Source organism: Desmodus rotundus, chromosome 1 (genome assembly GCF_022682495.2).
Source record: "Desmodus rotundus isolate HL8 chromosome 1, HLdesRot8A.1, whole genome shotgun sequence".
Taxonomy (NCBI): domain Eukaryota; kingdom Metazoa; phylum Chordata; class Mammalia; order Chiroptera; family Phyllostomidae; genus Desmodus; species Desmodus rotundus.
The window spans coordinates 119,690,155-119,717,069 of NC_071387.1; the positions used below are offsets into that span (position 1 = coordinate 119,690,155).

The 26,915-nt window shown below is 45.6% G+C and overlaps 1 protein-coding gene and 2 pseudogenes across 3 annotated transcripts in view; 2 read left to right on the top strand and 1 right to left on the bottom strand.

Annotated features, from left to right (window-relative positions):
• Positions 1 to 238: 238 nt before the first annotated feature.
• Positions 239 to 2,240, top strand: LOC128781534 (mortality factor 4-like protein 2; annotated as a pseudogene).
• Positions 2,241 to 4,689: 2,449 nt separating this feature from the next.
• LOC112314756 (sex comb on midleg-like protein 1) lies at positions 4,690 to 11,773 on the top strand (annotated as a pseudogene).
• A 10,325-nt stretch (positions 11,774 to 22,098) lies between these two features.
• Positions 22,099 to 26,915, bottom strand: part of HIP1 (huntingtin interacting protein 1) — a 146,318-nt gene continuing 141,501 nt past the window's right edge. For 2 of the 3 annotated variants that reach the window (XM_024571427.4, XM_045204439.2), the window contains exon 31: positions 22,099 to 26,335. In XM_024571427.4, the coding sequence (XP_024427195.2) occupies positions 26,283 to 26,335 (53 nt within the window). In that variant the 3' untranslated portion in view covers positions 22,099 to 26,282. The remainder of the gene's footprint in view (positions 26,336 to 26,915) is intronic. The other variant, XM_024571428.4, reaches the window with a different exon arrangement.

Here is a 26,915-nt window from a genome sequence, read left to right on the forward strand (position 1 = left end):
GTAGTTGCCTAAAGGGCCCTGGGCTTGAAGACCAGGACAAGGAGGCCATTATCAAAAAAGCTAAGTTTGCTGTATAATAAGGATCAGAAGATCCCATCCTGATTACAGAATCTTGGGTTGTTTCCCCCACCTCACCCTTCGAGACCATCCCAAAAGATCTACAAGATTCCATCTGGGAAAATACTAGTTCTTAAAGAGCAAGAAGGAAGACGGTTACTGGTTGAAATAACAGGGTTAAATGAGTTCCAGAAAGCAGAGTTCTCAAACTCGTGAACAATAATCTGCCAAAGAATACAACTTCAAAAAACCAACTGGAAGCAATATGCGGAGAAGTAAGATGAGAGGGGCCCCTTGGAAAGAAGACAGCTGGTCCACGGCAGAAGAATCTGGATCCAGCCCTCCAGGCAGATGGGGTGGGGGGTGCTCTGCAGAGAAGCTCCCTTCAGGATCTGTGAGGAAGACAAGAAAGAAGAGAAGACTCCTGGAAACGGAGATGGTGGCAGTACCAGCGAAACCCCGCAGCCACCTCGGAAGAGAAGTGTCCAGGCTGACCCCGCTGTCGAAAGCGAGGAGGCATTTAAGAATAGAATGGAAGTTAACGGGAAGATTCCTAAAGAATTGCATCCATGGCTTGTTGAGGACTAGGACTTGGTTACCAGGCAGAAGCAGCTATTTCAACTCCCTGGTAATAAAAATGTAGATGCCATCCTAGAGGACTACGCAAGCTGTAAGAAATGGCAAGAAATGTCAACAATAGCCCTGGCTGGTGTGGCTCAGTGGGTCGAGCACCAGTCTGCGAACCAAAAGGTCACTGGTTCAGTTCCCAGTCAGGACACATGCCTGGGTTGACAGCCAGGTCCCGTCGGGGGCATGAGAGAGGCAACTTGCACATCCATGTTTCTCTCCCTAAAAAATAATAATCTTTTAAAAAAAATACGCACTGCCCACTGAAATCCTCTTGGCTCACCCTCATGCGCCAGTGTCCCAGGCTTATGGAGTGCCACGCCTACTGAGATTATTTGTAAGAGTGGAGCAGTGTTGGCATATACGCCCCTTGATCAGAAGAGCCTTGCATTATTGTTGAGCTATCTGCACACCTGGCAAAGAATGGCGCATCTCTATGTCCTGCCAGTGATTCCGAAGCAGCTTTGGCTGAGCACCACTGCAAAGCCCTGTGAGGGTCTACTGACCACTCACTACTACGTTTGTATCTGTAAACACTCTTTTTGTTCTTACTCTTTTTCTTGTGTAACTGATGTTCTTTAAAATTATAATGTTTAACAGGGCTTATATTTCAGTTTTGTTTTAAACAAACTAAAACAAATTCAAGCTCCTTTTCTCATTGAAAGTTGCTACCAGTGTAAGCAGTAATTAGACAAAGAAAAAACATTCAGTGGAACACTTTCTGGCCTTGTTGACGACACTGCTTGAATGCTGACGGTTCCACTCCTTTGACACTACACAAGTTTCTGACGATGTATTAATGCTACATGATAAAATGCTCTAAGTGCCAAAGGTTCGACTTTATACACTTGAAAACCTGTATGTTTGTGCTCCTTTTTTAATGGTGCCTAAAGTAAAACAGTCCATCCTCTGCCAGTCCATCTGTGTTGCTCCTATCTTCGCTCAAACTGTTGAAGGGTGCTGGGTTGTCTCATGGATTTGTGTTTGAGTCTAGTGCATGTTCTATCGTGATAGAGGCAGCGCATTATTGTGCAGGCATGGTCTTCTGGAGAGGTCACTATCTTAGGACTGTATTTCAGATATTAAATACAGTCTGTTTCTTTTCTGTCCTTAAAATGGGTACTGTGTATCACAATGCAGGCATTAATACACAATATCAGATAATTATAAGTATCTGTATGCATATGACAAGAGATAAAATTGGAGAGTCAAGGAGAGACAGGATCATGAAGGACCTTGTAAATTAGGTAGAGTGTGGCTCCTGTGCTTCTCTAACGATACAATTTCAATCCAGTCACATGACACAGATTATGTGGACACTAAACTACCAGCCGCACTGACTTATGCTTCTGAAATTTTTGTTCATCCTGCTGCTGCATGAGATGGCTTTACTCACCTGGGGAGAACCTGTTTATCCTCTAAGATTCAGCCTAGGTGTCACCAACTGTCAATCCTCCCTCAACCCCAAATATATGGCCACCTTGCGCTCCCCACTCTATCTTGTACAGACTATTTTCAATGCACTTTTTACTTTATTGTACTCATTCACATGTATGTTCCCCACTCTAGTCTCTGGGCTCTCTGAAGACACTGATTGTGTCTTACTTGTTTATCTTTGGATGCTGACCATGTTGAGCACTCAATAATTGTTTGCAGACTATCACATGAGTGAAAATTCCACCTTCAAACTGAAGCTAACACGAGTATGACTTCCTTACTTTGGTGAAGATCATAGATACTTTGGATTAACTATTACTTTAAGCATAGGCTATGCCAAAATTCAAGGGTATAACCATAACCAACACCATGTAATGACTGCTTTTTCTATGGCAGTTGTATGTTGTAAGCACTTAATATGTATTAACTATTTAATCTTCCTAATAGTCCTACTACAAGTTCAGGAGGGTTGAAAAGGCTGCAGCTGGTCACCTGGAGAAGAAGGCCCGAATGGATAGACGCAATGAGGAAGACCTGGAGAGGCCTCACGAGCCAAGTGCAGAGGCAGAGAGCTGAAGAGTAGAGTTCTTTAGGAAGGTGATTTGGGCTGTGTCCTGGGATTAGGTTTGTACTGCCTGCTGCAGTATGGGACCATGAGACATAATCCATACGCAAAATGGGTAGGATTTTTCATTACACACAGGAGCAAATGAGAAGTAACACTCCAAGAAAACAATTAAAAATGCCTTATGTTGTTTCCTGTTCCACTGAAGATGGAGTAAGCACATTCTATCATATTCTTCTTGCTAATTACAATCAAAACTCTTGTTCAAGATACATGAATAACTAACAAAAAACATTTTGAAAGTGGAGAAAAGAAGGCAAACTGGCTAGGGACTTGCGGGATGACTCAGTGATGAGTTTCCTGGGTGGTCTATTTGTTTTGCCTCCTATGTAACCTGGTTTGGATGTTAGAGCAATACGCAACCAGAAAATGCTAATAACTGCATCTTCAAAAAACACAAAACACCAAGTCTCAGGAAAATCCCATTTTTCTTTAGCCAAACGACCATGAAAGTGTAGTTCTTCAGAATGTTACCCTTTTGACTATAGCCACCCTACTCTAGTCAAGCACAACAAAACCCATACCTTTCCCCTTCCCCACCAGGTATTGCAGAGACTGTGGGACAAAGCCCTGTTGACCACCCCTGCTTATACCAAAGCAAAGGTGGCACTTCTTCCCTCCTTGCCAGGCGCCGAATAGACCATGGGGAGGAGCTCTATTGACTGTTTACAACTTGCACTAACTGAACAATTAAAAGGTGGTACCCACCCCCTCTCAGATAGAGTGGGGAGGCAGAAAAAGGGGCATTGCCTCCCAAGCAACCCATGTATGAAACCAACTGGTATCCACACAGCAAAAGCTTTGAGAACTGAACTACAATGTGGAATACTCTAAGGCATCAAATCGGCCTCTGGGTAGCACACAGCAGAGCAGATCAGAATAGTTTTGCAAAGGCTTTGAAAACTAAATTGCCCTTCAAACCAGAGCTCACAAAATTGGACCGGAATGTGCATTCTATATGTCAACATATTGACTGCTTGCTAAAATAGAAGATTTACAAAGGAACTAGACCCTCATAATATTCAAAATGTCCAGGATAAAAAAAAAATTACCTCTGATGCTAAGAAACATGAAAAACAACTCGAAGCAGAAAATACAACAAATGCCAACACTGAGGTGACAAATATGTGGGAATTATTGAACAGGATTTGAGAGAAGCTATCATAAAAATGTTCTAAGTAATTACGAACACTTTTGGAACACACTGAAAAACAGAAAGTCTCATCAAAGGCAAAGAAGATATAAAGACCTGACTGGCGATTTCAGAACTAAAAATCACAAGTGAAAAAACTCACTGAATGGTCCTGAAAGCAGAATGGAGATTTAACAGATGAAAGGATCACTGAACCTGAAGATATATCAGTAGAAATTATTCAGTCTGAACAAAGGAAACAAAGCAGACAAAAATGAACAAGTGCCTATGGGACAATACAAAATATCTAACACTTGCGTTACTGGAGGCCCAGAAGGTGGGTAGAAACAGTGCAGTGCACAAAAAAATATTTGAACAAATAACGGCTGTAAACTTCTCAAATTTGACACAAGACATAAACCTACAATTCAAGAATCTAGGCAAACCCTAAAAGGATAAACCCAAATAAATCCGCACATCATAATCAAATGTCTGAAAATTAAAGATAAAGATAAAGCCCTGGTTGGTGTGGCTCAGTGGATTAGGCGCTGGCCTGCAAACCAAAAGGTTGCTGGTTGGATTCCCAGTCAGGGTACATGCTTGGGTTGCGGGCCAGGTCCCCAGTCGGAGGTGTGAGAGAGGTCGGAGGTGTGTGAAACACATTGATGTTTCTCTCACTCTCGTTCTCCTTCCCTTCCCCTCTCTAAAAATAAATAAATAAATAAAATCTATTTAAAAAAAAAATAAAGAAAAAGTCCTGAAAGCAGCTGGAGAGGAACAAAGTATTACCTACAGGGGACTAACAATTCGAATGACTATAGCTTTGTCATCAGAAGAGCAACTGCTTGAGAAGGAAGAGGAAGATGAGGATGAAGATGAGGATGATGAAAACAATGTGTCTGAAGGCTTCAAGGTGCCCTAGGGTGATCATCCTGCAGGTTCCCAGCTCGACCAGCTTAATGGTAAGCAGTGACCTCAGAGTGCCAACGAGAGGGTCAAGGAGTGGACACCCTGTGGACCCCACTAGGGCCAAGATAAAGGGTGGAAGGCAGTACCAGGCAGTGGTACCTATGAGTTGTTCTACATGGCAGCTATCAAGGGGAATCATTCTCTGTTGCCATTGGGCCAGACTCCCGATCCCTATGCCTTTGCTCCCAGGAACACCAGCCCTGCCTGGGGCCAGTGGGGCTCCCTTTGGCTGCCCTTCTGGGTGCAAAGAGAAGCCAAGTGACCCTGTAGAATGGACAGGGATGGATGTGGTAGAATATTTCACAGAGGCTGGCTTTCCTGAGCAGGCAACAGCTAAGAATAGGAAATCAATAGCAAGTCTCTCCTGCTTATACAACAAACGGATGTGCTAACCTGCCTGTCCACAGCATTGGCCCACTGCAGAAAACCTACAAGCACCACATCAAGGTAAAACAGGGTGCAGAGCAAGAGGTTCCCTGCAGCCCATGGTTGGGGGGATGGGAGAAGGGAGAACAGAAGACAGGCTTAAGATACTTTGCATATCTATAGCAAGCTGATGGCTAGCTAATAGCTATGCTACCCCTCCCCCACCCCAGGCAAAAGGTGTACATGACTTTCAGAATGTATCCTGACTTGTGACATAGCCAGGGAGGCGGAGGCCCCTGCATCACTGAGTCATGCTTGCCCTGACTAGAGATGGCAGCCAAGAGAAAGTAGAAGATACAGGAAACTGGCAAATGTAGCTCAATGTGGGAGGAGCTGCATGGGAGGTCATGTAGGAAGCTCCAGGTCAGGATTTAAAAGGGTGGGCAGCCCTGAGGTAGGAGGGCCATGAGGTAGCAGCTAAGCAGTGTGTAGAAGAGATGGTCTGCCATGGGGAGAGCCATGCAGGTCGAGTGAGGATGGAGAAGGGTAGCCATGAGGAAGCAGCCGTGAGCCAGAGGGAATTCAGCCATGCTGCCTATAATGATGTAGCAGCTATGCAGTGTGTAGTCAGGATTCTGCCATGCAGCCTGGTGCAGTAAGGAAGGAGGCATGCTGCCGCTCTAATTGTGCCCGCTCCAGCTGACACCGAAGCCACCACAGACTCTGTTTTGCAAGATGCTAACCTGCTGCCTTGCAGACTTGGATCTAGGGACTTGGTAGCTATGGAAAGGCCACTCTCTTGGGACTTGTGCCGTTCCTGGACTCCACCATGATCTGGTGCAACATGGCACATGTTTTTCTGAAATATTACATGGAGGCTAAAGACAACGTTCCCCAGATCCTGAAGGGGAGAGCTGCTGCGAGAGCATAGAGATCGGCCTGCGCAGCCAGTTTAAGAACAGATAAAGAGATGGTTTGGGCTTATAGCCTGGTGGGGTGCAAGGGAAGTGCTGGGTCTCATGGGAGAGCAGGGCTCTGAGCAGACGTGCTCTCAGCATCCCCAATTTTTCACCCCTGTAAATAAAAACTTGTTCCTCCCAACACTAACTGTTGGGTCATGCATCAAGGCGCCACGTGCACAGGCCTGTTTGCTCGGTTACAGAGGTGCTCCAGCAAGGCTACTTTGAGAACAACGACCCTGATGGCTTTCTAGACTGAGTGCCCAGTCTTGCCCCTGCGCCAACCCATTCCAGCCCCATCTCATCCAAGAACCCAGAGTTCAGGAGCTGCACCAGAGACACTTTCAGCCCTCATAACAGATTCCAATGAGGGGGCACCCTTCCCTCCTCATCTCTTCCCTGTCTCAACACACATCTGGCCTCCAGCACCTCCTAAACTCCTGCCCTATCCCTCCAGCATAGGACGTTTTTGAAAAAAAAAGAGAGCTTCCCATCTCCCCTAGATCTTCAGCTCAGCCAGCTGTTTCCTATATAAATGATTTGTTCTGCCTGTTCATTTTGGTAGGTGGCCCTTCCAACCAGGCCCCTCCCTGGTCTGCCCTCAGCCTCCATCCCCTGGGAAAGCTGGGGTGTGGCGCATGGGTTTTCCCCACTCCTCCCCTTTCTGTTGGTTGTTGCTCTAGATGGCTGTATTGCTTTTAAATATCGTGTTGAAGGTTTTTAAAATAAAGTTTTTTAAAAAAGAACAAAGATCATGGAGAAGGAAGTAGCAAAACATTTTTAAAGTGCTGAAAGAAAAGAACAGACAACCCATAATTCTACATCCAGTGAAAAATACCTTTCAGGAAAGAAAGTGAAGTAAAGATATTACGAAATGAAAGAAAATGGTACTTTCAGCCAAACTGGAGGCATAGGTAGATATGCTTTGCTTCCTTGCACAACCAAAAGAAGGACAACAACAAATTAAAAAACAAAAAACAACTAGAACTGCCAGAACATCAAACTTTATGGAAGTCCAACAACCAAGGAATTAAAGAAGAAACATTCATACAGACCTGTAGAAGGGGCAGAGATGGGCAGTGGGTGCAGAGAGGATGCCCGGCAAGGTGGAAGCTGGTGTACTGGGCGATTCCACATTTGTGTGTGGATAAACCAAGAGGAACAACTAGAAAGTGAGAGAGACCATGCAACCCAGGGTTCCAGGGTGGGGAAATAAAGCCTAAAAACCTGCGGGGGTTGTGGAGGTGGGAGAAACTCCCAGTCTCACAGGAGAGTCTGTTGGAGGGACGCATGGGGTCCTACAATGTATGCAAATCCACCCACCCAGGAATCAGCACCAGAAGGGCCCAACTCACTGTGGGTAGCAGGGGAAGTGGCTGAGAGCAGGACAAGAGCCAAGCAAGCAGCACTGTTCCCTCTCTGACACCTCCCCTTCATATAGCACCACAATACAGGGAAGTGGGTTGCCCAGCCCTGGTGAATACCTAAGGCTCCGCCCCTTACAATATAACAGGTGTGCTGAGACAAAGATATATGGCCCAAATGAAAAAACAGATCAAAACTCCTGAAAAAGCCCTGGCTGGTGTAGCTCAATGGATTGAGTGCGGGCTGTGAACCAAGGGTTGCCGGTGCGGTTGCCAGTTGATTCCCAATCAGAACACACGCCTGGGTTGTGGGCCAGGTCCTCAAGAGGGGATGTGCAAGAGACAACCATACATTGATATTTCTCTCTCTCGCTTTTCCTTCCCTTCCCCTCTCTTTAAAAATAAATAAATAAAATCGTAACAAAACAAAAACCAAACAAACAAAAAACCTCCTGAAAAAGAACTAAGTGAAGAGGAGATAGGCAACCTATCAGATGCAGAGTTCAAAACACTGGTAATCAGGATGCTCACAGAAATGATTGAGTATAGATGCAAAATAAAGGAAGAAGTAAGGGCTATACAAAGTGAAATAAAGAACAATATACAGGGAACCAACAGTGAAGGGAAGGAAACTGGGACTCAAATCAATGATTTGGAGCAGAAGGAAGAAGTAAACATTCAACCAGAACAGAATGAAGAAACAAGAATTCAAAAAAATGAGGGGAGGCTTAGGAATCTCTGGGACAACTTTAAATGCTCCAACACCCAAATCGTAGGGGTGCCAGAGGGAGAAGAGGAAGAGCAAGAAATTGAAAACTTATTTGAAAAAATAATGAAGGAGAACTTCCCCAATCTGGCAAAGGAAATAGACATGCAAGTCCAGGAAGCTCAGAGTCCCAAAGAAGGTGGACCCAAAGAGGAACACACCAGGGCACATCATCATTAAGTTACCCAAGATTAAAGATAGAGAATCTTAAAAGCAGCAAAAGGAAAGGAGAGAGTTACCTACAAAGGAGTTCCCATAAGGCTATCCCCTGATTTCTCAAAAGAAACCTTGCAGGCAAGAAGGGGCTGGAAAGAAGTATTCAAAGTCATGAAAGGCAAGGACCTACATCCAAGATTACTCTATCCAGCAAAGCTTTCATTTAGAAAGGAAAGGCAGATAAAGTGCTTCCCAGACAAGGTCAAGTTAAAGGAGTTCATCATCACCAAGCCCTTATTATCTGAAATGTTAAGAGACTTATCTAAGAAAAAGAAGACTGAAACTATGAACAGTAAAGTGACAACAAACTCACAACTATCAACAAATGAACCTAAAAAACAAAAACTAAAACAAATTAAGCAAACTAGAACAGGAACAGAATCACAGAAATGGAGATCATATGGGGGGTTATCAGCAGGTTGGGAGAGGGGAGAGAATGAGAGAAAAGGTACAGGGAATGGAATAAGCATAATTGGTAGGTACATAATAGTTAGGGGAGGTTAAGGAATAAGCAGAATAGTATGGGAAATGGAGAAGCCAAAGAACTTATATGTATGACCCATAGACATGAACTAAGGGTGGGGGGATGCTGGAGGGAGGGGTACAGTGTGGAGGGGGAGAAAGGGGAGAAAAAAATGGGACAACTGTAATAGCAAAATCAATAAAATATACTTAAAGAAAAAGAAATGATGGAAAATGGAGTGATTTGCCACTATTAGAGCTGCTCTAAAGAAAAAAAAGTTCTTTAAGCCCTGGCTGGTGTGCCTCAGCGGATTGAGCGCCTGCCTGTGAACCAAAGGGCCGCTGGTTAGATTCCCAGTCAGGGCACGTGCTTGGGTTGCAGGCCAGGTCCCCAGTGGGGAGCACAGGGGAGGCAACCACACATTTGATATTTCTCTCCCTGTCTTTCTCCCTCCCGTCCCCTCTCTCTAAAAGTAAATAAATGAAAATCTTAAAAAAGAAAAAGACAACAGTATCACCCTGGGCAGTGTGGCTCAGTTGGTTGGAGCACTGTCCCATAAACTGAAAGGCTGCCAGTTCAATTCCCAGTTAGGGCACATGCCTAGGCTGCAGGTTCAGTCCTGAGACACGGTGTGTACAAGAGTCAACCAATTGGTATTTCTCTCTCTCTCTGCCTCCCTCTCTCCTTCTCCCTCTCTCTACAATGAACAAGTATGTCTTCGAGTGAGGATTTAAAAAAAAAGAAGAAGACGGCAGTATCATAAAGGAAGGAAAAAGGACCTAAAGGGGGTAAAGTTTCTGTATTCTACTCGAACTGGTAAAGGTTTGTATAATATAATCTCTACAGCACAGGTGGCAGACACAAGGCCCACGGACCAAATCCAGCCCTCCACCTTGTTTTATCTGACCTGGCACCTTGTTTCTACCTGGCGGCAGTGCCGAGCTCTCGCTTAACCGTTAAGGAGTAGTTACATTTATACAGTTCTAAATTACATTCGGCCCTTTGAAGGCAACCGTGAGGCTGATGTGGCCCCTGGTGAAAATGAGGTGACACCCCTGCTCTACAGCAACCATTAATTGGTCTATACAGGCCAATTAAAATACAGACATTGTTAGATTATATGTTTTTAAAAACATGACTTAGAGAGTTGTTACACAAAACAGCAAAGCAGAAAACTCTAGGAGCTGGTCCCATCATCAAAGCAACCCTTTGCAGGGAACTGTAATGAAATCAACTATTTTGGAACTCTGGAACATGACCAGAAACTTTTAACAACCAAAGGAGTCCTCATAAGAATGGAGAAGTCGCTGCTCTTTCACAAGCAAGCAACATGTGCAAACCAGCCAACACCCCCCATTTCTTAGACATGCCGCAGCTGTGTGGATAGCAGCCTGCATTCCTCGAGAAGCTGCTGATGCCACTGCTGGCAGTGGGGACCTTGTCCTCCAAAAATTAGGGCTCATACATTTTGGTCAGTCTTATGGATCCCTGAGGACCAGCAGAAATGCTTGCCTTGCATTTGAACTCTCTCAGCAGGCAGCTTCAGCTTCCCCAGAGAAACAGTGACTTCACGAAAATAAGGAATATACTTCTTTGCTGTTGCCCCTAGGGGAGACAGGCCACTGCTAGCCAGTTCCTGCATCCTCAGGAGACCAGTGTGGCAAAATCTGTCACCAGAAAAGGAGTAGAAGGTTTACCAGTCCTAGGGGACCAAGTAATTTCACAAATCCCTCAAGAGAGTTTAAAAATAATTAGGCCCAACTCAGAGGAGGTGGAATTGCTCCTGTTGTGCAAGGAGGTCTAGCTGCTCCAGCGAAATTGACGCGCAGAAAAGTATTCTGTCTTACACGTCCTATGACGAAGAGCGACAAAACCCAATTCTGGATGTCCTGAGTCATTGCCAGATCATCCACGATTCTATTCAAAACCTGGATAAAAAGTAGGATATCATTAATGGAAAGGTTTCAAAAATTCACTATTTTCACACGAAATCATTGTGGCAAAATCACCCACTTGGATATGCATAAAATTACCTTTCTAGAAAGATCAAATTATAGAAAATGAAGAAGGGCCCTCCTCCCTTTTCATTCTCTTACCCTGAAAGTGATAACCCAACTATACCTACCAGTAGAAAGGCCAGAAAATGACACCCAGAGCAACCTTGTGGGAACATCTTACCATTCAGAGAGTTCGTAGGAAGAGATCACGAGTCACTACACCAGGAGTAGGAGCCACACCTCAGCCAGAGTTTGATGATTCCTTCCATCTTCGCACAGTCGTATCAGTCAGATTACACACCTGATGATCCAGGGCCGGCTCCTCTTCCACGCCGTGCTTTGCCAGCCCAGGGGCTTGTAGCACCAGCAGTGTCTTCTCAGCTGCCCGAGATTCCACGTAAGTACCTGCAGCCACGTTGGGCCCAGGCAGATCCAGTGCGGCACACAACCCTGAGATGATGGCTTACTCAACTTTGCTGGAAAATGAGGGCCTCAGCCATACTGCCTCACCTCTCTGCGTCCCAGTCGGTTTCACTACAAGTTCATCAGTAGGGACTGACTGGGATATACTAAAACAAAACTTTTCTGATGACCTTGCAAGTTGATCCACAGAGGAAACGATCCTCAGACACTCAAACCCCTTGTGGACCTCTTCAACAAAAATGGCACCGATGGGAAAGTTCTGCTGCTACTCAAGGGTGACATGCTGTGTATGTGGGGTATACGCGGGGACAGCTCTGAAGTTGTGCCACTACATCAAAAAGCTTAAAGGACATATGTTGACATTGTTAAAACATTTGTGTAGATTTAGATTGAACTCAATCTGGGGAGACCAATGCCATCTTGTTTTAAAATCATTTTGCTGCCCTTAGACATTTTTGTGTTGTAGAAGGTTCCTCTAAAGAAATGCTATGACCAGAATTGCAAAACCACACTACAGTCCGGTCTACTTCTTTAGAAACCATTTCACGTTACATTCGTACATTCAAACCGGCAGTTTGTTCCTACCGTTGTCGTCGGAGAGTTCACAAATATACTGCATAGAGGAAACAGGAAAACATGCTCGATTTCGGTTTATGTTTACATGTAGAATCAAAACAGCTAAATCCCAAACAGAAAAGTATCAGGGATTGACCAGTTCTCTAACGAAATCCATGAGACGTTTTCCTTAGAAGAGAATTTAAAGGTATGGCTGTAGGTATCATCTTCCTCAAATATTGTGTGTCTGTTACTGCAGCGTTCTGTTCTTGTTCTACCAGTCCCCTGAAAAGGAACAGCCGTGTAAATTATTTTCCTTTCTGTATTATTTCTCTGTACTTGTTCCTTCTTAAAGAAAAAAAGCAAACTTACAAGCTTTGATGAAGCGTTCTTACCAGTTTTTTGATAAATTATAAGATAGAATGGTTGTTTTATGCAATAGGTCTTATACTACAAGGGTAGTTTTGATGGAACCTGCTTATATTCTTTTATATGAAATATCTATTATTTAATTTATTTTTAATTTTTTAATTATCTATTATTTTAAAACTTTTAAAATATTTTGCCTAAGCTTGGATATTTAGCTAGTCATTTATAGCTACCATCTCTCTGTGAAGATGCTTAGGTCCAAATTTTTAAAAGATATACATTCTATTATCTATGTTTATTCCTCATATAGATCCTGTTTCATATTTATATTTTACTCTATATCTAATGTATACCACAAGTAAATCTTTTCTTTTTAATTAAAAATGGCACTTTGCACTCCAACAGAGGTAAAAATTAAATCTATATAGTGATGCACAGCCCATGGACATGAACTATGGAGGGAAGGATTGCTGTAATGAAGCGGGGTACAGGGCGGACGGGGGCAAAGGGGGAAAAGTTGGGACAACTAATAGCATAATCAATAAAAAATATTTTTAAAAATATAAAAAATAAATCTACGTATAGTGAGATGCTCTTACTCTGTAAAAAATACGCACCTCATTTGCCATCACTAATACCTCTCAGCTCACTTTTCAAGGTTTCCACACAGCAAAGTTCTCTCTCCTGTGCAACATTTCTAGTTAATTTGCTTTCTGAGCCATTTATTCGATTAAACTTTGGAAGGTACGTGAGTTCTGATTTGCCATTTTGAACTTTACTTTCAAAATTAGAACTTTCAAGCAAAACATGTTCATTGTTATTCTTCTGTTATTTATTACATTGTTATATAACATTTGGTGTAATATCACTTATGTTATGAGAATTGGCGCTAACTGTATTAGCCATTAACCAAATGTCCTTCATATTTATAAACAAATGCACCTATTTATCGGGGATATGTGATCTAAAGAGTGGTTCTCTCTCTCTCATTCCTTTTGTGTTGTAAGACAAGATTTTAATTTACACTTTTCATCTTCTCTCAAATTGTGTGACAATTCTGTGCCCGGCCGAACAGTCCTCAGGTGTTTATATAAATACTATATTTTATAGTTCTCTGATTTTAAAATACAATAAAATTAAAAACAAAAATTAAAAAAGGTATACAAACTTTGCAAAAATAGTTTGGAAAAGTAATATACAGCCCTCAACGAGTAAAATTTAGCAATCCCTGATGACTAAGAGAATCACATTTTGAGTTACCACATTATAACACTTGGAATGTACAGCTCTCAACTACAACAAAAAAAGATATATAAAGAAAGAGAAAAGTTTGGACCATTCACAGGGAAAAAACCCCCAAACTTGACAGAACCATCCCTCAGGTCCTTTCCTGAGGAAGCCAAGACATTGGGCTTACTAAACAAAAACTTTAAATCAACCACCTTAAATATACTCAATGAGTTCGGGACACCTTGAACAAGAAACTAAAGAAAATCAGGAAAACAATGGATGAACAAAATGAGAATACCAATAAAAAAAAGTTATAGAAAGGAGCCAACCCCAGAAATTCTGGAGCGAAAAGTACCTGAACTGAAATGAAAAAAAAAACACTAGAGGGGTTCAACAGCAGATCTGAAGTAAAAGGAAAAGTCAGCACACTTGAAGACAAGTCCTTTCAAATTACCCAGTCTGAGGAGCAGAAAGAAAACTAAATGAAGAAAAGGAACAGAGCCCTGACGGGGCAGCTCAGTTGGTTAGAGCACTGTCCAGACAGGCCAAGGGTTACAGGTTCCATGCCCAGTCAGGGCACATACAAGAATCAACTGATGAGCCCTGACCAGCGTGGATCAGTTGGTTGGGTGTCCTCCTGCAAAGTGAAAGGTTGCAGGTTCAATTCCCAGTCAGGGTACATGCCTAGGTTGTGGGTTCAGTCCTGGACAGGTGCATAAGAGAGGCAACCAATGGATGTTTCTCTCTCACATCAATGTTTTTCTCCCTCTCTTTCCCCTTCCCCGTCTCTCTAAAAATAAATAAATATTTTTTAAATGTTTTAAAAAAGAACCAACTGATGAATGTATAAATAGGTGGAACAATAAGCCAATGTTTCTCTCTCTCTAAAATGAAATTTAAAAAATGTTTAGGTAAAAGATGAAACAGAGGTGAAGGACCTGTGGCAGGGCAGTAAGAAGGCAAAGGACAGCATATTGGCGAGAGCTTTATAGGATCTTGTAGAATGATGGGGCTGGAGATGTGGTTAAGAGGCAAATCTGATAGTTTCATGCCTTAGTGACTGGTGAATTTAGCGAGCACACAGGAGATGAGAGACTGGGAGAGAAAGGCAATATTATGACTTCAGATTTAGACAGAGTCTGAGGAATGAAAAAAGGCACATAACGCTGCCCTATACAGGCCTAGAGCTCACAAGTCCTACTAGAGGACAGCGATTAGGAGCCATCTAAACAACCTTGGTAATTGAGGAGATGATGTAGCAGACCAACATCTATGAAGAGTGCCAAGAACAGCCCTGGCTGGTGTGGCTCAGTTGGTTGGAGCCTCCTCATGTACACCAAAAGGTCGCAGGTTTGATTCCCCATCAGGGCACATACCCAGGGTGCAGTCCGATACTCGGTACAAGAAGGTAAATGATGGATGTTTCTCTCTCACATCTACGTCTGTCTGTCTCTCCCCCTCCCCCCCTCTCTAAAAGCAATAAAAAATATTTTACAAAGAGAAAGCCAAGAGCAGAACCCTGAACAGGGCTGTGGTGCTGAGATGAGGAGTAGAAACCAGGAACGGAGTTGCAGGCAGAGAAGAGGGGCTGGATATACTCGAAGGCATCGTGGGATTAATGAGAGCGAGAGCACAGGAACCAGCGAGGAAGGCGAAGAATGTGCTGGAGCAAGGGGGCCCAACCCGACACCCAGGATGGCTATGAATGCGGCCCAACACGAAATTGTAAATTTACTTAAAACCTGTTTTTTGCTCATTGGTTTTCGTTAGTGTTTATGTCTTGAATGTGTGGCCCACGACAACTCTTCTTCCATGTGGCCCCGAGACGCCAAAAGGTTGGACACCCCTGTAGGAGTGATGCTAAGCAAGAAACGCAGTGCACCTACTATGCGCTGAACTAACTGCCTTTTAATTATGATGCGCCTGACGCACCCAAGCACACAACGCTCTGCGCTCATCACGTTCATCACCGCCTTTGAGTCGGAAGCCTCTACCGCCCAGCCCACAGGCGAGTCTGCAGGATGGGCGCGAGGCCTAGGCGGCCTGAGGGCACGAAGGGGCTTACCTGGCGGCGCACCTCCGCTCTGCGGCCTGGCCGCGGCCGCAGCCACAGCCACCAGCCGGTTTAAGCGGCTGTGGCCCGCAAGGCCCCGACGTGAACCACTGCAGGCCGCGGGGACCCGGTGTCCCGGCCAGCGCGCCCGAGCAGGCGGAAACTGCGTGCTTTCGACGTGCCCCTCGCGCAACTCCCGTCTCTGAGGGCGACTCCCGCGAGAGCCGCACGAGGCAGCCGGTTGCTGGGCAACGAGGCTAGGCTGCCCGCCGGGGCGGGTGCGGACTAGGGTCCGGGGTCTGAGGAGAGCGGAGTGAGGCTCTCGCAGACCCAGAGACTCCAACTTGATGGCTCTTTTCTGCAGGAAGGGGTGGTTTTCTCAATCCCAACACCCGCCGTTCCCAAGGGTAGTGAGTTCCCCCACGGCCGTGGCTCTTTGGGCCGTGGCCCAAATCCCGGCTCAGCTCTGTCCCTTGCACGTGCTAGGTTTTCCTGGGGCACCCTCACTTCCCCAGTAGACCACTCCACACAGCTGGGCATTTCCCACGGTTGGGTGTTTGGTTTTTGTTTCGTTCTCGGTACGTGACTCGGATGGATCGTTGGCAATCTAAACCCAGCAGGCACTTTTTTTTTTAAACATGCCAAGGGGTTTCCTCCCTCACAATCATGCTGTCACATGTCACAAGGTCCGGCCCAAACTGAATAGCTAACACCTGTTCTACTAGTCTGAGCATTAAAAAAAAAAAAACCTTTTTGTGTGTTTCAAACTCTGAAATTCCTCTCCTACCACAAACGGATCCTGTCACCTCTCCTTCTTCAATTATTGGGAATAGTTTACATCAAGGGTTCCCAACCTCCAGGCCTGTTAGGAACCATGCTGCACAGAAGGAGGTGAGCTCGACTGTAATGGACTTGAATCATTTCGAAACCAGCCCCCTCCCTCTCGGCCCGTGGAAAAATTGTCTTCCATGAAACCTGTCCCTGACGCGGGAAAGGGTGGGGGCCGCGGCTTTACGTTCCTCCAGGTCTATTTCGAATACACTTTTCATCCTCAGTAGAGCCTGTAAAGCCCTTTTGCTCTAACCAGAAGCGCTCTGCGCTTCACTTGGATATTACGACCAATTATTTTATTTCTCACCTTAGTGATTTTTAACTTTGCCCTTTTTGCAAGTTCCCATCCCCTGCTAAACAGGCTGTGTGGTTTCTCCAGCCCCACTGCAGAGATTCCAAACATTGCTGGCGAAAAGCGAAGAATCGAGCTGTCGCTCCTCCACAAACACCTCAGGCTCCTAGGGCAGACTGGAGGCTATCGTACCCGTTCCTGTGACCTTGCTGTCACACTAACTCCAGCATGTCGTCTGCCTGTCGTCTGCCACAGGCTTTCCACTCAATCCCACTCTACTTTTAGTAAATGATCTCATCTACGTATATTTTGCATCTGTATTTTTCTAAACATCTTTCAAATAAAAATGTGAAATATGGAAAAGTGTGAAAATAACACAGCTATCAAATAATCCCCCACTCAGAAAAAACAAATACCGTCATTTTGTCATATCTTTCATACTTTTTTCCCAAATATTTTTAAATGAAAAAAGTGTAGAGGAAAAAAGTATTTTTCCTCTACCCTTCTCAGTTCTCAGCTGGGGACCCTGCAACAAAACAACAACAACAAAACAGATGAACAAGAGAGAAACACACACATTTAATGCAAGTTTTGTGTGACGTGGGGACCTTCATAAGGAAAGGACCCAAAGAAGCAGTCAAGCTGAGTCAATTGTTACGCTGGGTTTGATGGAAAGTGGAGAGGTGTGGGAAAATGATAGTACAAAAAGGGTGTGAGCTGAGTGTACTAAACCGGGGCAACAGCAAGGAAGGCCCATCTGTTCAGATTCCTCTCGGCATCCCTCCGACTAGGAGATAAAGATGCTCCTTTCCTCCAGGGAGTGCACTTCTCACATGAGGGCTTTATGATCTGCTAGGGGAAGGTCTGAGAGTCCTTCCAGTACACATTTTTTCTCAAATTCCTTCACCATAAAATATTCAGTATGCCAGAGTACCATATTTTAGGGTAGCATGTCCTGGGCCCTGTATCACCTGTCTGAAACCTCCCCAAGAAGTTTCATAATCCAGAAGCTGAGTTGGTAGATTGTCCCATAACCCACTGACCCAGTCTCTCAGGCCTGGAAATAGGTCTGTCCAGAAAAACAGCTGTATCTCATTTCAGGAGGCAGTTTTGCAGGGGAGCTCCCACCAAAGTTAGGCTTCTGTATGGTGTGAGCTATCAGGCATTAATAAGAAGCATTTCTATGGAAATAAAAGACAAACAGGCTAATGGTTGGAACAAACTATAAATTCAGTGTTTGAATTCAGAGGGCAGTCGAGAAGATTCTAGATGTTAGACAGATGGAGTGAGGACAGGCAGTGGCCATTTGACAGACTGTCCTGGTTTGCAGCGTGAATGTCTCCGTGGACGCCATCAGGTGTTCCGGTCCACTTTCTGAGTGTCCCACTCAGGCAAGAGGGTTGTCTATTTGTGAGCTATTAAGATGATTTCTCTGAAGTTTATCCCGAGTCATCCAGCTTCAATTTGAAGTCCTTTGGGAAAAGGGCAGTTTCAGTTTTCAGTGATTTCAAATCAGAAGGGTAGGAGAAAAATCGGAATTGTGAGTTTGGAGAGTTGTAGCCAGATATGGGAGGAAACTAGAGAAATTCAAGATCCGGTTCTGTTTATAAATAGATAATAAAACCTTAAAGATGATGAAGAGGACTAGAATTTAATATCCACAAGGTTGTACTATAATCTTCCATTGAAACATATCTTTCTACTCATTGAAAGTTTTGGGGGAAGGGAGGGAGGGTGACAAGATCAGATGTAACTTTGGGAGTGATTACACTAGCTGAAAACGGAGAAAGGCTTGGCAGAGGGCAGAGCTGGCTGAGGTGTAAGATTTAGGAGGCCACTAAAGCTGAGAGGCTATAGCTGGTGTCATATCACACTCCTGCTTAAAATCCCAAGCATAAAGCCCCAAATCCTTCAAATGGCACTCAAGGCCTTCTACAATTTGGCCCTTAAATCAGTCCCGTAACTGGTCGGGACTACTGTCATTCTTCAATGTGCCAAACTCTCATTGCTATTAACATTGCCTGAAGTTCAGTGGTACCTTGGTGCTCGTTGTTAATGCGTCCCCGGCACTTGTGACCAGTGCCAAAACCGACGAGTACCAAATGATGAAGAATTCTCTCTTGTGGGGCGGTGTTGTGACTCATGCAAGTTCTAGCAAATGCAACAGGTCCTGAGCAAGCGCTAAGTGGGTTTGATGAGTTCTGAAGCCAACAGGTACCAAGGCATGACTGTCTATTCTTCACCTAGCTCTTCCCCCTGCCAATTGCTACTTATTCTTCAGGTTTTAGCCTCCAGGCCATTTCCTCACGGTCTGACTGGTGAACACAGGAGGTGAGGATGAGAGGTGACCCGGCCTCCTTGAATGCGCTAGTTCCCTTGCCATGTCCTCCTTTGCCTGCACCCTTTGGGTCATGCCTTGCACTCGTTCAGTGTCAGTTGCGCCACCGGACTACCCACTCTAGAAGGATACAGTGTCCCTGGCACTGTATCCCTGTGCCTTAAACACAGTAAATGTTGAGTAAGAACTGGTGGGAGGAATGAATGAATTTGCACCTCAAGGAATCTGCTTCAGCATACCTCTCATTTCTGTCATACTTCAATTCCTACCTCCTCTGACTTCTTTTTAGCCTCGAAGCATTGTTACGTCTTCTGCTTCCCTTGATGCCATTGCTTTCTGAAGTTATTGCTTGATTTCTCTCCTTCCCTTGAATACTGCTAGATTTCTTGAAATAGTGTTTCAATCCCTTCTTGTGTATACTTCACTTATTAATTAATATATGTGTCTGTCTTCCTTCCAGGCATGGAAGATCCTTCAAGAAGGGACTGTATCTTGCTTATTTTTCTCTTTCCCAGTCTCTTGTGTACAGTAAGAACTCAGCAATGTTTGCTGAGTTGGCATGACTCAAGAGGACATACCTGTTGTGTAATATTCGTCTTTTCAAAAGAAATTGAATACAGTTTAGTTTTCAAAATTGTGAATGTTGGTCGTGCAAGGACAAAATGTAATTAACTAGGAGACATGGAGAGTTCCGCAGAGGTCTCGAAGGACAGTCCGAGATGCTTCCAAGGACTTTGGTATTTAACTTAGAAACGTAACCCTTTCTCTAGAAACAGTATTGCTGTGCCGTCAGCCACATTTAGGCTCGGTTTTGGCTCCGAAAGGGACCGTGGTGCACATGGATGGAGGAGGAAGGGTTACAGAGCCCGGGTGCCCCATGAGATGGCCTGACGCAGACTTATTGGACTGCAGGTGAAACGCAGAGTTAAAGGAGGAACTGAGGGGGACTGGGGAAGATCTTGTGGGGTGACAATGTGTCAGTCTGCAAAAAAATAAAGTGTTTTCAGTTGGCTGGGCTGACTAGTGAACACAGGAGGTGAGGATGAGAGGTGACCTGTCCTCCCACTTAAGACCCGTCAATAGCTTGCTACTCTGTGGAACAAAACGAAAGCTTCTTAGCCTCACCGGATTTCCCATCGACTCTTGCTCCACTCTCATCTGTTCTCTGCGCTGCATTGGAACGGTCTTTTCAAAATGTAATTATGATTTTGACACCCCGTTGCCTAAAGCCCATCAACTTTGCCACATTTGCATGAGCTGCTCCTGCCTCTTTGCCCAGACTCACCATGCAGCACTTTGGCCTTGCGGTCCCTTTACTGACCCATCAGAGCCTAGTCAACCTCTTCACGCCCTGTTTCTTAATCTCAGTTCAGCCACCACATCAAGAAAGCTTTCCTCTGACCCTCCTTACCTGCTCAGACGCTCTGCTGTTCCTTTCTTGCACTTACTCCAATCAGTTACACACTTGTTTTTGTGATTATCTGATTATCCTAATTGTTTCCTTCAACAGCCTGTAAGCTCTACAAGTACAGAATCCTGTCTGTATTTCCAGTGCCTGATAAAAGCAGACACTTGATAACAAATCGTGAATACAGGAGTGCAACTTTTGAGGAGTCTTCATCTTTGAAAATGTCAGTGCCTGCACAATGAAGGGATGCAAAATGTATGTACAACTAAGAATGCATTGTAAAAAGAGCATTCATTCACTCCACAGTTTTAAGGCCTGTACTGTACACTGGGGCAATGCGTTTAAGACTGAGGACAACCATGGTGAGCAGGATTGAAACTCACTGGCTTTAAATCACAACAGTGCATAGTATGCTTCTTATATGTGCCCTTGGCCTAGATTTCATCTAGGCTATCTTCCCACTCGCCCATTTCAACCCTTTATTCCCTTTTACTTTGGCGGGGCCACCCCTAGACCCCAAATAAATTTGGACCCTTCCAAACTCCTTTTTTATGGCATGTATCATGTTGGTGGCCTGATTTCAAGACTCCTTATAATAAATAGCCAGAGTGATCAGCTAGCCAGGCTGCCTTTCTAGAACTGCGGAGCAAGCCCCAGGACCCCAGGAAGACCACTCAGGCATGAGCACCAGCCTCTGGGGCAACTGGTCAAGGCCATGCACAGGTGCAGGGGGGCTCTGAGAACTGGCGTACATCTGGGAGAAAGGCACTGCTGGCCCAGGCCAGACCCACGCCCCAGACACCTCAAAGCCTGGAGCCCCATGTGCTCAGGGCGGTCCCTTCTGGCTTTCTAGGCTTTCAGATTCACACTTGATCTGCGAGACGGCTGTAGGTGCCCAGTCTGTCCGTGATTCTTCAAATGGAGCAGGCTCACCTTTGCATTCTGCTATGGTGACAAAAGCCCAGCCGTAGGCAAGTGTTCCCCCATCTTCTATATTCATCCCCATCATCTTCCCTACTGGGTGATTTCAACACTATTTTCTTTTTTCCCCCTGGATTCTTTGACCTCTGTATACTCAATGGCTTCTAATTACATGCATCATTCTCTGCTTACCAACCCCAGGTCTTCCCCCCACCCCTCCTTCCCTGTAGGTCCCCTCGGCTTAACATACTGGCAAGCATAAGGTTGCACAGTCCTGCCAGGGACAACCAGCCCCAGTCCATCCGCTCCCTCCGAATCTTCTCATGATTGGCAGCTTCTGTCGCTGAGCAAAATTTGCCCCATCCAATGTTAAGGCAGCAGTTTACTTTTACATCTTAAAGGTGGAGGAGGGCACATCCATGGCCTAAGACGCCAGGTTTTATGCCGAAGCCTGGTCTTCTAGATAATTACAGCACTGACCACTCTGGCGCTTTGATCATTTTCAGGGAGAGGAGAGTGTACAGAGGATGGTGCAACCTACGGTTTCTCTACAACAGCCAAGGACATGCAACAGGAGTCCAGTGCTTCAGAAAATGCTGTCGCGGACAGAGTCCCAGAGATGCAGAGCTTAGGTTGACTTAATGACCCCTGGACCTTCACACCACTCTGTTCGGTCAGTTATCACTGCTACTCTCCACTGCCAGGTTGAAATATTTATTTGAAAAATTGAAAACACAGATGCAATGTTTTGTACAAAGAAAGGTCTTAATACAATAATAAAAGTATCGTTGGAAGGGAACAAAAGCCAGTGGCTACCTGCCCTGGGAAGGTAGGCACTCGGTGAAAAATGAAATTCATTTATAAGAACTATTCTAATGGAAAATTGGGAGAAAGGTTAAAAACAGAAAAGAAAAACAAGCCCAATCCCATCCCTGCAAATCTAAGTGTGAAAGAGTTAAGAGTTAGAGACAATTGTGTTATCACCAAGATTTACCTGAACCCCCTCGGTTTGTCCCTATGAGTAATCAGCTTAATTTAGGGCCTTCAAACCTGAGGTAGTTGAGGGTCACCTGAAATACATGTCTGGAAATGATCTACTCTCAGAATCGAACCCAATGGCATCTAACCAGTTGTTTCATGTTGCTTTGGCTCCTGGGGTGAAAGGCTGGGCCACCACTGTGGGTTGCTGATCCTTGTTTGGTCTGGACCTGGGAGACCACGGACCTGAGCAGCAGGCAGCTTGCCAGTCTGCCGTGCGGAGGGCCGGCAGGCCTGTGGTGGTGGTGGTGGTGGTGGTCTACACAGACTGCAGGCAGTGTGGTCTCTGGAGGATGGAGGATGGCAGAGGGAGAGGGCAAAGCTGATCTGGTTGAAGGCCAATGCCAGCAGTGAAGGCTTCCGTTGGCAGAGGGATTTCCAGAGGTTTGGAAAGGTGGCAGAAGGTAGCAAGAACTTTCTAGTAATTCAAGACCAGGTTAAGTGGAGCCAGAGGACCCCTCTAGACCAGCGATTTTCAACCTTTTTCATCTCGTGGCACACATAAGCTACTAAAATTCTGCGGCACACCAAAAAATAGATTTTTTGCTCATCTGACAAAAAAATAGGTATAATTTTGATTTACCCCCAACCCCCCAAAAAGTAATTACCTACCCTTTTTGCTCCAAAGTGACTTTAAAAAATCAGATGCGGTGCCTACACTTGTATATAAGGATTTCCGGTACCAAGAATTAAAGATGCAACCTTATCACGTGATGTGACCAATAGGATGTAACTCTATTTATGGCTCAAGAGAGGCGTTCACACCAATCAGCTACTGCTGCGTTGGCTGTTGTCATTTAATATGACAATAAGGGAAAAGGGGTCAATGCCCCAGACTAGTCAGATATTGCCTGTTTTAAAATTTCTTACAGCATACCGGTTGAAAAATTGCTGCTCTAGACTAAGGAGGTGGCAATAAGCAAGCACTTCCTGGGTGCAAGCTCAGAACCAGCTCCTCCTTAGTGAGGCCAAAGCATAGCAACCTGACCGAAAAAACACGCACCTGTGACCCCATGGTACTCGGTGTCTGATTCGACATCTCAGACACTTCCAAGAATGCTCTGGACGTTTTGTTCTTCCAGCCACAGGGATGGGGACTCATACTTAGGTGGGATCCTAGGGACCAATTTCAATTATAGTCTAATTTAAACTCTTTGTTCAGATATAAAATAATCTCAGAAAAGCAGGTCTTTTCTATTTTTTTCCTTATTATGTACACACACATCCTTATTCTAGAGGTATTAGAGCACCGTATGACGAAATTAAATAACGGACGCGGTTGCATTTCAACCTCTGGTCAATCCTAAGCCACTTTTTAGCTGCTGTCCTCTCTCATCATAACCCCCGAGACTCCAGTCACTGATGCTGCTCAGTGACTAATTTAAAAGGCTGTGAGGTTCACTTTTAGCCTTAGGATATGATTTCTGTTTTCATCAAGGTCTATCACACTCATTCTTAGAAGAGCCAAGATAGGGCGATTTGATTTTGGCTAGAGAATGGGCTAGCTTCGAACCTGAGCGACGGTGGAAGTAATTACGTGACAGGTACCGCCTCATGTGAGACTGATTGAGCCTGTGCTCCTTTTCAAGTGCTTTCTTAATGGCTTCATTACTGGCTAAGCCCATGAAGATTTTAAAAATTACTGTGGCTTCTTTTTAAGAGGGAGTGATTTGCAAAGAGTCCTAATCTGGCCCAGTATACTACTATTTCCCCCTACTGGTGACCTGGAGCACAGCTGTTTGAATGGATGAGATTCTGGAAATGAGGACCAGCCACCTTTGGAAATATTGATCCACACTGAGAACATACTGATTGGATTAATTGGCACAAGTGGGCCCGGGATGCCACACCCCACTCCTTCTGAGCTCCGGATGGGAAAGCGCTGAGTACCAAGCAGAGCTAAACATGAGCGTGCTCAGTTTCTACTGACCCCTCTTTAGCCTAGGGTGGACATCACACATCTGAGCCTCATAATCTGAGCTACAGGGAGACAGTGTTTTGAGTGCCTTACTTAGAGAACGCAGAGATGGAGTCTGGGGTGGGGGGGAGTGTTTAGGGAAGAGGGAGGGTGTTGATTCACAGTGATCAAACAGGAGTCTCACAACCTGTCACATAGCCACATTGACAATGTTCCTTTGGGACAGGTCCTGGGAAGTGCTCGTTGGCTGCTACCTATGAGTTGCTACAGATAAGGAAGACATTGTTTGTCCAAGATCGAAAGGTCACTTGAATGCTGGGGTCCATCTGGAGGTGGAGGAGTGCTGCCAGGCTGCCTGTCTCCATGAGAGTATTAACATGCCCTCGTCCTGTCCCCAGGGCAGTGAGGGCCTGGGACATGTGGCTGGAAAGGAACAGAGCCACGGTCCGCCTTTTATCTTCCCTGCCCCAGAAACTCTGAGGAACCTTGCTTGCTTCATGATCCAAACTGGCGACAAATTGGGATGGCATCTTGGCCTCATTTCCGATTCTTGAAGACTGATATATGGGGCAGCAATACAAGCCTCGTTACATAGTCACACCCGAAATCCTGGTTGCTCCAAGTGTCTTTTTGTAGGCGGCAGCTGCTGCTGCTGCTTAACGGAGGTTAGTAATAAATATTAAAGGAACCTAGCCAAGCACAGGGCTCTTTCCTACTGGGAGCAAGTTTGCCTGATCTTCTGGGTCTGTCATTAGGTAGAACACGGAACTAGCTTCTTCAGATTCAAGAGGATACCAAAGGCAGGCAGACATTTAGAGAAAGGAATTGAAAACCCCTCACAAGCTCCCTCTTGGGGCCCTGCCTGGGTCTTAAGGGAGGTGCCAAGGAAAATTCATTCTGGGGGAAGAGGTGTGGCTATTCTCACCAGCTCCATTCAAGCATGTGATAAGGTTTTCTAGCCTGGTCACAAGGAGTTCCCAAGAAAGGCGTCTCCTGAAGACCCCGGCCGTGGGCACCCTTCCTTTCCCTCTTTCTGTGGCCTTTTCATTTGTGACGGTGGGCAGAGGCTTTCGGCTGGGCTCCAGCTTTGGGAAGGAAAGGCACTCCCTCCACTTCTGCCTTTGGAGGAAAGCTGTGGCTCAGCAGCTCTGCCCAACCCTGGGGAGTGGCCTCGGCTGACCCACACTCAGGAGGATACTCAGCGTGGAGGCTGATGGGAGCACCAAGGTAGAGCCTGAGCAGCACCATCGCTGTTAACAGCTGTGGTCAGGGGCTCCTGGGAGCTCAGAGCCTCAGAGGTGTTCCCTTTGGGAGAGGTGGCTATGTGAGCGAAACTTGAAAAAAGAAAACCCAAAACCCAACCAATCACCATAAGCAGCAGTGGGAATCCATGGAACTGCCCAAAGAGGGGGAGCACTGCCTTGGCATTCTCAGCCAGGACACTCCTCCTGTCCTTCTGACTCTGCACAGACTCAGGGTAGTGTCCTGGTTTGGAATCCATCAGCCCTCTGATGCTCACAAGTTTGTGCAAGTGATGAAACTGAAAAGACTGAGAAGAAAACAGAAAAGAAAATGCATAAGACCTTCCCTCTGCAGGCTCTCAACCACAGCCACCGCAGCCCCTTGGACAAGGACACTGACTGTTTAAGGCTAAAACAGCAGGCAGGACTGGGAGGAAGGTCCTCTCTGTGGGGGTGGCTCTGTTCCCGTCCTCTCTGAACGTCAGGGAGGCGGGGAAAGCACACAGATCATGGGTTCCGACACAAAGGGCGTCACTGTGGAAGGCCATGCAGGTCCTGAGCACTGGACAATGGGAGCGGTGTGGCTGCTGCTGCGACTCCAGGGGTTCAGTCTGTGGCTGGGGAATAACGCACGCATAAAGGGCCAACCAAGATTTACACTGTGACGTGTGGGGCGTCAGCGCGGCTCTATTCTTTTTCGGTTGCCACTTCTTGCAGTGCAGGTGGAGATGCTTCTGTTCCTAAAAGATAGTAACAACCATTCATGTTTCACAGCTCTTTCCGCACGCACACATTCAGCTAGCCCAAACTGCCACCATGTTGGGCTCTAAAGAACATGATAATCACAACCACCTCGTCCCTAAGTAACATGTCCAGGAACGACTGGGATACACGAGAGCCAGCCCAGCCTGACGAGAATGGGCAGTCTTGGTTGTGATCAAGTCGGTCACTTTGGACATGCGGAAAAGCAGCACTCAGAGTCTGAGCAATGGAGGGTCCCTGGGCTGGTGGGCCGAACATGACTCGCTCCATCCATTCCCAGCTCCTGACCCTTCCTATCTTTGGCCGTTGCTGCCCATCGCTAGGTCTAGACAGTCAGAGCCTTGTGATTAACTTGCCCCTGGCTGCTGGACCTTCACTGACAATGATTCATTCATTCCCTGTTCAACTCCCGGCTGGCCAGACACTAAACTCCTGGGGGGTAAACCAGGCTTACTGAACCCAGAAGGGAACGGTGGTGGGTGAACACTCCACTGGTCAACGTTAAGGTCTTGAAAGGTGACAACAAAAGCTTTCGATTCACAATTTATCCCAGTTGGG